Raw genomic sequence first — 13,164 nt, 5'->3', positions numbered from 1 at the left:
AATATTTGAGAATAATCTTCCTATAAGTACCAGCTCCATGTGAATACCATGCCATCATATGCACCAGATAATGCAACCCTGAGTAAGTAAATTCCAAATATGTAATGCGGTTGAAGTAAGTCCAGCAGTTTTCCACTTGAAGGAATATGCAAAGAGATAGGTAGCGAGACAGAAGGACTGACAGACTGACACAAAAGGGGAAAGTTCTGCCTCATGTTTCCTTGGTGTTCAGTTGCATTAGACGGGGTTAATTTTTTCAACAGAGCGAAATATTATGCATCCTCTGATTTTCTCTTGTTATGGATCCTTGAAATAAATGTAGGCCTGCGAGGGTGTCCATCACTGGCTGCAGAGCATGAAGCCTGTAGAAAATAATAATTTTCTCAGTCATTTGAAGAGTAAGCAAAATTATGTACCTAACAAAAATTATTTAAAATGAAGGGGCATTTCACTTATAGCCTACAGATTTTACATATAGCAGTAGTGTAAGAGAAACTTGAAAAAAAAAAAAAAGTAAAACTCTTCTGGTCTTCTTATAAACCCCCAGTCTATTCAGTGATTTTTTTTTATGATATGCATATCAAAACCTGCTCCAGGATAAGTAGACTCTAAATGAGAAGTTTGGTCAAGATATAATCAATATTGTAAGAGAAAATGTAAAAAATCTCTGGTCTTCGTAGAAACCCCTAGTCTGTTTAGTGATTTTTAAATGATATGTGTATCAAAATCTGCTCCTGGATGAGTAGACTCTAAATATAAAGTTTAGTTGAGATATAATCAGTAGTGTAAGAGAAAATTTAAAAAAATATCTTCTGGTCTTCGTAGAAACCCCCCAGTCTCGTCAGTGATTCTTAAATGATGTGCATATTGAAACCTGCTCCTGGATAAGTGAACTCTAAATATGAAGTTTGGTCGAGATCTATTCAGCCGTTTACCCGTGATGGTGAAACAGACAGACAGACAGACATGAAAGCTAAAAAAACAACTGATGCGATCTTGAGTTGACCTAAAACGAGTAAATATATCAAAAGATGGTAAAATAAATGACATTATAGACAGCAGACCCCCTACAAATTTATTAATAAGGTATCTTCATTGCCATGGGTATATTTCAATACTTACAAGGGAGTCAACACAACTTGCGATCGCAATTGCAGGTGATTTGTGGTTTGTATGAATATGTTTGAGGTGCTGATTACAACACTGTATAAATTAAGTGGCATCGCCAAGTACACTGTAAGTTACGAAGATTCGCTATTCCACTCAAAGTAGACCCTATCTAACATGATATCGTGGCTTTAGTAACTTTAGACACCATAAACATTTCCTCTAGCTACTTTAGTTATTTTATGTGTATGCTGTGGTCAACACACGCCACACCGTGTCCAAGGTCACCTGACACAGTTGCCGATGCGACATCTAGGGGAATCAGACAGACATTCCGCATAAGAGCAAGGAAGCTAGTATAATAAGCACCTCCATCTGTGTTGTATCTGCTTTGACCGTTCATAAAGTTCCTTCTCTTTGTGGTGTTTCCAATTTCATAGCGAGTCACTGTCACCGTAATCGTGTGATAATGAATCCTGCTAATATGGTGAGTATAATTGTTCACCATTACAAACACAAACGAAGATCCAGAGAAATTACAGTAAGTGAGAGAAATGCAGCTGCATTCATAATCAATGTGATAGACGAAACAGTGGCAAACAATGGTAATAATATACATCAAGAACATACAGTAGACTATATTGAAGAATATGAATACGCAGAGGAAGACTCATCTGATTGTGAAAACATTATGGATGATGCAGAACCTGACTGTGAGGAAGAGTCGTTAATAAAAAGTGATGAAAGCCAGTCGTCTGCGTATCTGCCAAGCCCACCAGAGAGGAAGAGGTGAGGTGCTGTATCTTTTGAAAAGGCAAAGGAGATAATTTCATTCCAAGATTCTGGGAAAACCAAACGATTAAGCTTCAATACAGTACAGAAACAATATCGTATGGTGCAAGATGTACATCATCTACGATATTTATGTCACGTTGTAGAAAAGGGGGAGCTAGGCCAGTGCTCAAAACTTCCCCTGCTTGACGATTATGTAGTGGAAAAATTCAGGGTGGCGAGAACTGTTCTAGGCACTAATGTTCAGGACAGGGATATTTGTGCTTGGGATTTAGAAAAGGCTCGAGGAATAGGACTGACTCGATTCACTGGATCTATCCGTGAATGGGTTGCGCGGTTTAAACAGAGATACCATCTTGGTTCACAGGCAATAACAAAATGTGTAACCACTAAAGCCTGGAGTACAGATGGTGACGTGAAGGAACAATGTGACGAGTTTCGCAAAGAGGTAATGTCCTTAAAGAATACCATGGAACGTATACAGATTTACTGTATAATACCGATCAAAGTGGTATACGAAAAGAACTTTCTACTACTTTTTTTTTTTTTTGCTAGGAGCTTTACATCGCACCGACACAGATAGGTCTTATGGCGACGATGGGATAGGAAAGGCCTAGGAGTTGGAAGGAAGCGGCCGTGGCCTTAATTAAGGTACAGCCCCAGCATTTGCCTGGTGTGAAAATGGGAAACCACGGAAAACCATTTTCAGGGCTGCCGATAGTGGGATTCAAACCTACTATCTCCCGGATGCAAGCTCACAGCCGCGCGCCTCTACGCGCACGGCCAATTCGCCCGGTTAAAAAAAAAAAGAAAAAAGAACTTTACTCATCGCGAACTCTGCATTACAAAGCAGAGAAGTCGGTAAGAAGTTTGATTTTGGAGTGATCATGCAACAACTCATTCTTACACCATGCAACCCGTTACTTCGGCAAGTGGATAGGTGTTTCCAACGTTGCTAATTATTTACCAGGATCCTAATGGTCAGTTTGGAGTGCAGGTAGCACAACACATGCTGAAACCACAAAATCTGGTTCAAGTTGCTTCAAAGTCCGACCTAATCACGAAGCAAATCATGATGCAATTCTTTCAAGATGTCTACTTCCCATATGCAGCACAGAAATCTCTTCTTCTGGTTGATTCCCTCGGGAGATATCGTGAAAGAACGCATATCAATGCTATCCAACCTCAAAATATGGTGTATACAGTCAAGACCATCCCTCCTGGGTGCACACCTTACGTTCAGCCACTTGATGTGCTATTCTTCCGACAGTTCAAGGTGGTGTTGAAGCGGATTGAAGATCACATTATCCTTAACGACTATCAGTTCACACCATCGTCGAGGAATTCCATTTCATTGCTGATGTACATTCTACACAATCAGTTCTGTTCTCCAGTCTTCGCTGACTTTGTTCGCGGTACTCCTGGACTGTAGCTGGATATGATGACTTCAGACCAGGGAGGTTTCAATCACCACCCTAATATATTTTTGATGTTCAAAAGCCGTGTGACTTGGAAGACTACTTATTGCAAGCATTCATGAAGTGTTCCTACTGTGATAAGCAAATCTGTTTTCAGCACTTTTTACTCTGTGGACATGTTCATCCTTGTAGTCTTTTGCCGAGAGTTACCAACAACCCATATTTTGAACTCGGTGCCTGAACATGCGCATGATTGTAAAGAGCAGTGTAATTGTCGATGGCAAATATTGTGTGCATATTTGTAATGTACATGTAAAACACTTAAATACAAACCAGAAAGTTTTTGCAATTACGATCGCAAGTTGTGCTAACTCCCTTGTTAGCTGATATTAGTCACCTCTTCTACCTGAACATCATCCATATAACCAACAGTCTTTACATACTGCTGACTGAATACTTCTACCTTCTGTTAGTTGTTAATTTTGTCATACTGTTATACCAGTCGTACCGGTAAGAGATAGCAAATATCGTCTTTTACAAATTAAACCAAAGAAGGAAAACAGCGAATACTCACCAAAATAGTCAAGAAACAGGCCATAAACCAGAGGCAACTTAGGTCATAACCTAAAGATTTTCACGGTAGTAAATATCAGAAAACATGAAAGAAAGAAAAAAGAAAAACGCTGTGAGTTTCTTTAATTATTTAATTACTGTGACAAGAAGGTTACATATGATAGTAAAGAAAAACCATTAGTGTACGAGGTGCACCTTGACAGAACTAGCGGATTAATTACCTAAGTAGTAAATTGATTAATAAAATAAATTCTAAACAAAAATAACAAATTAATAAATCGATTAACTTCATAAAATTGAATTGAAATAAAGGATACCTAGAGTCGAGGGATGCCCTCTAAACTAAGAAAATAATTTAAAAGGTAAACTTGAAACAAGGTCAATTACACGGTAATTATTTTGCAGTAATATCCACGGACTAATTTTACTGCCCACCAGATGGGCTCAAGTAATTACCTTAAACTTACAAAGATTTACTTCTATATTAATAATTTTTTAAAAAAATCTTTCTCCAGGAATTATTTTGTACATTAAGTGAAAATATGCTAAAATGAGGCCGTGAGATTCTCCCCTGAACCAGATCACAATAGACACGACTGGAAATTAAATAACGTGCACAGAAAGTATATTCCAAAACCGAAGGTGCACATCCAAATAAATTGACACGAAACGGGCAACCAAATAACCCCAAATATTTACCACGCCTTGAAAAGGAAGAACAAGACAGGACAATGGATGTTAATGTGCCCACAATACTTAGAATTTGATCATATTTTATCAGAGCAAGCAACTCTAATTATAACAGAGCATGCACACATTGCATCAAATCAGCATGAAGGGCAAGGCAGCTCAAACCACAAGGGAAAGCTCCCACATACAAACCATAAATCATTTAATCAGAAGAATATAGAGCTAACAGCTCCCAACCTTAGGTCTCAAAATCAGCAAAACGAAGACAGTTGGCTTGGTGATGAGTAGAAACTGTCCAACTGTTCATCTAAGAATTGGAGATGAGGAGATGGATATTGTAGACAACTTTCAGTATTTAGGTAGTGTTCTGTCATCAGACAATACCATACATCAAGAGATTAGTAACAGAATACAGAAAGCTTCCAAATTCTATCACGTTGTACGTCAAATACTTTGGGATGAAGTATTTCCGTTAGTTTCCAAGATCAGCTTGTACAAAATATATCTAGTACCTATACTGACGTATGGCCTGGAAACAGCAACACTTAATGGACCAACAAAGGTTGTCTTCAGGCAACAGAAATAAAGTTTCTCCATTCTTGTCCACAAAAAACAAAAATGGATAAAATAAGGAATGTGGATATCCGACAACAGCTTGGATTGGAAAGAAGCTTGCTGGAGACTCTAGAAGTGAAGAGATTGCAATGGTATGGTCACATGAAAAGAATGGACCCTCACAGGACTCCTCAAACATACTTTGACCACAATGTTCCTGGGAAGAGACCAAGAGGAAGACCTCGTGATGTTTGGGAAAAACAGCTAATGAAGGACCTTGAAATTAGAGATGTGAACTGGTGTCGCATATATAAGCAACATCTGTGGATGGATAGAACGAACTGGAGGAGGCTCGTACACAACCGCACCCGGCTTGCTGGAGTGAAGAAATGATGATGATGATCCCTATTGCTCAATTTTTACACCACAATTCATTGAGGAATCAATTACCAATTATTTATCAGATTACCTAATAGCTCACTACAGTTCTTACATTTCAGATTCTTACATTTCTCTTAAATTTCTAAGTTTCAGATGTTTACATATTAGGTTTTCCATATTCTTTATAACATTAAAATTGAAATAATTGATAAGGAGATTCCACCTATTCAATACCAAAGAATAAGAAATGTAGTGAATTACATTCTCATTTAATAATAATTAGAAATGGCACCGGTTTCGACCCTAGTCCAGGTCATCATCAGCCGATTAAGAAATGGAAAACAATGCATAGGATCAGTAGAAGAGGCAATATGAAAAGTAAATGAATGGGGGTAGACACTGTAAAACTCAGAAGAAGTAAAATACAAGTCATTCAAAAGAAAAACAGTGCGCAATTCTCTTAGCGGCAGCAAGGCACACGCGGCGCTAGGCAAAGTCCCACAATGATTACGAATAGCGGAGAACTGTTCAAAGCCAGTTATTTAAACACTGTCAGGCATAAAGTCACATCACAATCGAACACATACGAAGGTCCATATTCGTGTAGGAGTTGAAGACGAGCAGATTCATTGAAGCAACTTGCCAGCTCCCGGTGATCAGCGCGACACATTCAATATCAGGCACTGTGGTTTCAAACGCTAAAGTAAAATGGAGAATAGCTTGATGATCCAGTTATTTTCCTTGGTTGCAGGAAAGTAAGTATATAGATAAATATGATACAGTTCAATATAATTGAGTAAGTAATTGTGCTCCTATAGAATTCTTAGAACAGTTGACGTGAAAAAACAATTGTGAAGAGAAAAAAAAGAAATAACTGGCTTTGAACAGTTCTCCGCTATTCGTAATCATTGTGGGACTTTGCCTAGCGCCGCGTGTGCCTTGTTGCCGCTAAGAAAATTGCACACTGTTTTTCTTTTGAATGACTTGTATTTTACTTCTTCTAAGTTTTACAGTGTCTACCCCCGTTCATTTTCTTTTCATATTGCCTCTTCTACTGATCCTATGCATTGTTTTCCATTTCTTAATCGGCTGATGATGACCTGGACTAGGGTCGAAACCGGTACCATTTCTAATTATTATTAAATGAGAATGTAATTCACTACATTTCTTATTCTTTGGTATTGAATAGGTGGAATCTCCTTATCAATTATTTCAATTTTAATTGTGATATTCTTCAATACAGAACAATGAAATTTTTAACTTTAAATATTCTTTATATTTCAGATTCTTTGGCTTATTCTCTCTTTCCTCCGATCTCCCTTGATTGTATTCAATTGGTTAATAGCCAATAACCTTTACATTTACAGAATTAAATCTTTAATTGGAAGTATAGAGCATAACTATCACAAAACAAAGGTCCTGAGTTTGACAAGAATCAGAATCACTTACTGCGGGGAATATACATAGAGTTCTGAAAATCACAAGAAAATATAGTACACAGATGCAAAAATATCACAACCGTACAATCACCTCAAATTTTACGGAAATAAATTTGTTGCCTATGGGTTATTATTATTATTATTATTATTATTATTATTATTATTATTATTATTATTATTATTATTATTACTACTAGTATATCACGAGCCCTCGGATTCTGTAGATGACCCTACAATGATGACACACACGGCTCATAGCATTGAATAGAAATAGAATGAGACAACAAATGATCACGATCATACGAAGTTTAACAACCTCAACTACGTACAATCAAGGATACTTCGGATAACACATGCTCAATCTCATGGGATCGAATCCTAAATCATAGCAAACTCATCTTTAATTTGTTGTTGAGTTATTTCATCAAATTATTATTATCCCTAATAACAGTGATCATGACCAACGTGTACCCTAGTAGTCACCATGTGGTTAATACACTCCTCATTTGAATAAGCCATTTGTACCATATTTTCTGGATGGATTCAATTCTATCATCATCACAGTCGAATTGGGCGTCTTCGGCAGTACAACTATCACTTCCAACAAAATTTTATATCTCGGCAACATTTTTTTATTCTTCCATCCTAATCTTTACTTTTATTTCCATGATTATTATTCTTGATCTCCTGAAATATTACGAAGAAATAAATCCCGTGGCTGCCAAATGAATGAAATATGTTTTATGATCAGATTTAAATAATCAGAATACATTTTAATCTCTATAAATACTCTAGTTTAGATCATCGCTTTATGGTCGACTGCTGAACACATTATTATTAACATCCTGATTATTAATAAAATACTTCCTCATTATTATTATTATTATTATTGTTATTATTATTATGGCCTCAATATACCAGTGACAATCTTTGATCTTAAGTAGCACACATATACCATAAATGAACTAATAACACACATTCTCTACTCAACCAACACCATAGTGAAAGAAATTCATATCTAACTAATAGCAGAGAAATTAATCAAACAAGAAAACAATCTTACAAAAAATCTACAGAAAGAAAGAATATGGTTTAATGGTTACTCATGGTTTCGATGTAGACATCATCTGGGATGTTTAAACATGAGGACAGGTCTCTTCTCTCGATTACGGCAGATTGTACATGATCATTATGCTGGCTCACACAATTTCACATAGAAGCCCATAATGTCGGCACAGTCAGGCAATATGAAGTTGTGGCGATAATTCTGTGAGGTTCTCATGGAAATCCTCCCTCGTTGATCCATAACTGAAGATCTGGCTCTCATAGCCAGACTGAAACTAAAATTTAAACGAGAGGTTTGCTCCACTTGTATTACCTTACTAAGTTGTGCACTATCATACTTAACTTGTCTAACACTCGATGCAACGATGTACATTTGATGTCCTATTTCTCTGGCACCGTAGAATAATGTACCATACATCTACTTCTCATTAATCCTTGGATTAGATGTCCTACAGTTGCTCAACATGTCGTTAAATACTCAAGATGTCACTCAACTCACACCCTGTAGTAGTCTATGTCATACGTTTTCACAAGTTCACTCGTTAAATAATGATCTCTTCTCGACGGCTTAAATTGTTCCAAGTTTACTTCGGAATGAAGTAGTCCACATGAAATCGTGGAATAATTCTCAAATTCAAAGTCAAAATACACACTCATTAGCATATTTTCAAGCCAAGTCCACAAGATTAGATAAAATGTACTTGAAGTTTCCAGACGTATTCTTTCGGATGAAGTTATATCATTTATACTCCTTCCAAAGACAAGGTTTGTCCCTTGACATCTTCTTCTCCAGAACGTACTACAATATGTGACTTCTTGACCTAACAAGAATAAGAATAATACTGTGAGCTTGCTTTCTCACACTGCACTAACTTAACTGTTCGCTCCTTTTTGCCGTAAAATGTTCATCCCTCAACCAACGAACAAGTAAAAAGTGACATAATCTACAGAATATGATTTATATTGGTCGAAATTAATGCTTAAATGTGATTTGTCCTCTCTTTCGAGTGTACGGATTATTCCAGAATTCTCTTACCCCTTCTCCAACTTTCTGCTGCATTGCGAGCGCACTGCTGTGACATAGCTCAAGTGTCCTTGACCGCTCAACCCAGTTCCGGCTCTCTGCTCGCAACCGCCTGTCTATCAGCTGATACCTGGTCCGTGCGTATGCATGAAAATTCATGCAAATTAAAGCACATTTTCATTTATTTTATAAGGTACCATTTGGATGGGTACAATATCAAGTTAACATGTTAAATCAACTATGAAACAAATGTTTGTATACATGTCGATTTCAACATATCGTTTTTAACATGTTGTTAAATGTTATGCAGTAGAGACCCGGCTTAAGGTAACCCTCCAAAAATGGGACAGTAGTATATTACTGGACCTGTAGTAAAAAAAAATTAGGTTAACAATACCATTATCCACTTCCCTTACTAAAGAACACTACTTCAGCAAAAATTTAATATGTTCCTTAATATTCTGAAGAAAATTAACTTGGCAGGAATATCACCACTTTCTTCTCTTACATGTTCTGCAAGATATACATACCTCTGATTCATACCAGGATGATCACCTTGTGAGAACAAGTGTGGAAAATAGTGATGTACACTATCCTGGGTATTTACTGTCCAGAAACTTCATGAAAAGATGCTTTCATTTCCGTGTATTCAAAAATGCAGACTTTTACTTTCGACACAGAAAGCTGCAAATCTTGCAAGTGCTTACCTAACAAATTCAGCACTAAATGTAGATCCAACACAGGGAGATCACAACACCATCAGTAGAACATTTCCCAGTGCATAAAAACATTTTACTATATAATGTGCTGAATCCAACACAAAAGGCCACAATCATCAAGCTGGATGTCATATATTTTCAATGTGTCCAAAATAGCTGTAGAGCAGGATGTTGATTCTGCTGTTTTGAGTGAGCGATTGGTAGTGCACTATCATGCGCACATCACCAACAGTTATTCCCACAGAAGCTAAAGGTTTAATTGTTTCAGATATAACAACAAAAATACATTCTTCTCATTTGTGGTGAAATGAAATGGCATATGGCTTTTAGTGCCGGGAGTGTCAGAGGACATGTTCGGTTCGCCAGGTGCAGGTCATTTGATTTGACGTCCGTAGGCGACTTGCGTGTCTTGATGAGGATGAAATGATGATGAAGACAACACATACACCCAGCGCCCGTACCAGAGAAATTAACCAATGATGGTTAAAATTCCCAACCCTACCGTGAATCGAACCCGGGACCCTTGTGACTAAAGGCCAGCACGCTAACCATTTAGCCATGGAGCCGGACCTCATTTGTGGTTTCATCACAATACACCACCAATTTCTGTCCTGAAGGTTTGCCTTTAATTTTTCCACCTTTTTATTAATCATTGCTGGAATACACTTTTCTATGATGATGTTGATACGAGGAATATCTTCGGCTCCTGCAACACATTAATATTTAAAAATAATTACTTTCCAAAACTTTTAAAAAATTTGCTTGGTAAATATTTGATGTTGGATAACATTACACAGATTATGTAGGCTGTGATCAGTAATCTAATCTATACAACTTAGAAATGAAAGTTTGCAAGTTTTATGAAACTTTCTTATTCTTATAAGACAGTGAATTTAATGAATAATAATGTTTTATGCCCCACTAACTACTTATACAGTTTTTGGAGATACTGAGTTGCTGCAAGTTCGTCCTGCAGGATTTCTTTAAGTGCTAGTAAATCTACCTACATGAGTCTGATGTACTTGAGCACCTTCAGATACCACTGGACTGAGCCAAGATTGATTGTCAAGATGGGCTCAGAAGGCTAGCTCCCTACAAACCAAGCTACTTGGCACGGCTGAATTTGACTTTAAACAAAGTTAAACCAAGCAAGTTGGTTGTGCGGTTAGGGTTGTATAGCTGTGAGCTTGCATTCAGGAGATAACGGGTTCGAGACCCCCTGCCGGCAGTCCAGAGATGGTTTTCCATGGTTTCCTGTTTTCACACCTTAATTAAGGCAGCGGTTACTACCGTCCCAATCCTTCTGTCGCCAAAAACCTTCGATGTGTTAGTGTGACATTAATCAAGTATCAAGAGAAATAAGTAAAAAGAAAAAAATAAAAAAAAATTAAGTGCAGTCCACAGTTTGTTTTTCACCCTTGACATTGGTATGTTACCTTTTAAAAATGTCCCTGCTACATGTTTCCCAAGATATTCACCGGATTTCCTTTTTGTTTTGCGCACTGTTAAAACACATAATAGATGTCTGCATGTGAGATGTTTTGCGTTTGTGAGAATTGAACTGTGTAACTTGTATTGTAGACGTCAAGTGTTTTTGGGTGGAATTTTTTCTTTCCCATGACACCTGACAGTTACAATACTTGCACAATAAAGAACTCTTATCTGTGCACAGGGTTGAGTGCCTCAGGCGGTTGACGCGCTGGCCTTCTGATCCCCAACTTGGCAGGTTCGATCCTGGCTCAGTCCGGTGGTATTTGAAGGTGCTCAAATACATCAGCCTTGTGTTGGTAGATTTACTGGCATGTAAAATAACTCTTACGAGATTAAATTCCAGCACCTCGGCGTCTCCAAAAACCGTAAAATTAGTTAGTGGGACATAAAACTATTATTATTATTATTATTATTATTATTATTATTATTATTATTATTATTATTATTATTATCATCATCATCTTATATGTGCAATAAAACACTGCTTTTCATACTGGAAAGTTTGGTCCCTTGTAAGTATTTCATATAGCATTTCAAATACACACAAAACAGAATGACTCTATCCATGCACACGCTTCCCTCCATATAGCAGGTGACAAACAAAAGGCAGTTATGTCATCAACATTCCACTGACTCTAGTTTTCCTTCAACCAGTGATTATAAATTTTGATATTATCGACGTGCAGTCTTCTATCGATTGTTGAGCAGTAACTCAACACTATCGAAAAATATTGGTTATACTGTTTCAGAATTTTTAAATTTTGCCCATTCTTTATGTTGATTGCTTCCAAAATGGCTTATTTGTTTTCAAAGTCATAGTAAATTCACTAGATCATACAAAATTCATGATATTTTGCGAGTTCACATTATTTAAAGGAAGGTTAAAAGTTGTATATCACTCGTAGTTAAACGTATAAAACTAGGTTTTCTGTAGACTTGTGAAATTCACAACTGCAAAATATTCCATTCTCTACTAATCAATTATGATAAAAATAAATACTCTCTTCTGAGTTGTTGGTTATCTGCGATTGGGTGTGATGGCTATTCAGTCCGTTCATTCGTCCATCTGTTCAAAACCTACAGAACATGCAATTAGTTTTATATAAATCTTGCAATTTTATATTTATTTATCTATTTATTTTATTTTTAATACAGGGAGCAGTGATACTTTTGATCATGTGGACGGTGAGCTCTTCCATGATGTTATAAAGACAGGAACCAAAGAATCTGCTGATGAAGACGAATTAAGTGCACAAGATTTAACTGATGATGAAGATACCTTTTGTCACATTGATAAAACTGCATTTGAGGCGACCTGCCTCTACTTGTTTGCTCGTACAGATCGTGAGAAGGAGGATTGGTAAGTATAATTGTATTTATACGTCCTTGATATTTTAATTCTTTAGCATCCTTTCATAACAAGGCTGAATATAAGATCTCATCAAATTTACATTCACCTGAAAATTTCATTTTCTGTGTAAGGCAGAGAATAGTGTTCTGATATTAAATCTGTTATGTGTTCTTTTTTTAATGACATTTATTTACCTTTATTTTATTATTCTGTAAAAATATGGGGACATTTGAAATTGATCAATTGCATCATTTTCTGTGCCCAGTACACAGGTTAGCCAAATCATGGTGCTGCATATGTAGTTCTCATCGCTAGCTACGATGAGACACATGCCTCAATCATGTCTGCTTGTAATATACAGCAGTTGTTTCTTATCTGCTGAATCAGTATACATAGCTGGTGGTGCTGTGCGGTTTAATCTTGGAAAGTTGAAACTAAAGAGCCGAGTACATTGCACCCGTACAGTCGGTGTCGTGGAGCTCCGCACTGAGGTTCTTGCACAGGTTCTTCCTACTACAAGAATTTATTGGGATAATTGGGAACATGCATCATTTTCAAA

The 13,164-nt window shown here is 36.9% G+C and overlaps 1 protein-coding gene across 1 annotated transcript in view; it reads left to right on the top strand.

The window, feature by feature from the left end:
• LOC136862482 (testis-expressed protein 2) overlaps window positions 1-13,164 on the top strand; it is a 483,604-nt gene that overhangs the window by 248,249 nt on the left and 222,191 nt on the right. Inside the window, exon 8 of the mRNA XM_068225772.1 lies at window positions 12,410-12,614. Coding sequence (XP_068081873.1) covers window positions 12,410-12,614 — 205 coding nt within the window. The remainder of the gene's footprint in view (window positions 1-12,409; window positions 12,615-13,164) is intronic.

The sequence above is a fragment of the Anabrus simplex genome, chromosome 1, assembly GCF_040414725.1.
Source record: "Anabrus simplex isolate iqAnaSimp1 chromosome 1, ASM4041472v1, whole genome shotgun sequence".
NCBI lineage: Eukaryota > Metazoa > Arthropoda > Insecta > Orthoptera > Tettigoniidae > Anabrus > Anabrus simplex.
The sequence above is the reverse complement of the archived record's forward strand: the minus strand, read 5'-3'. Positions and strand labels throughout refer to the sequence as shown.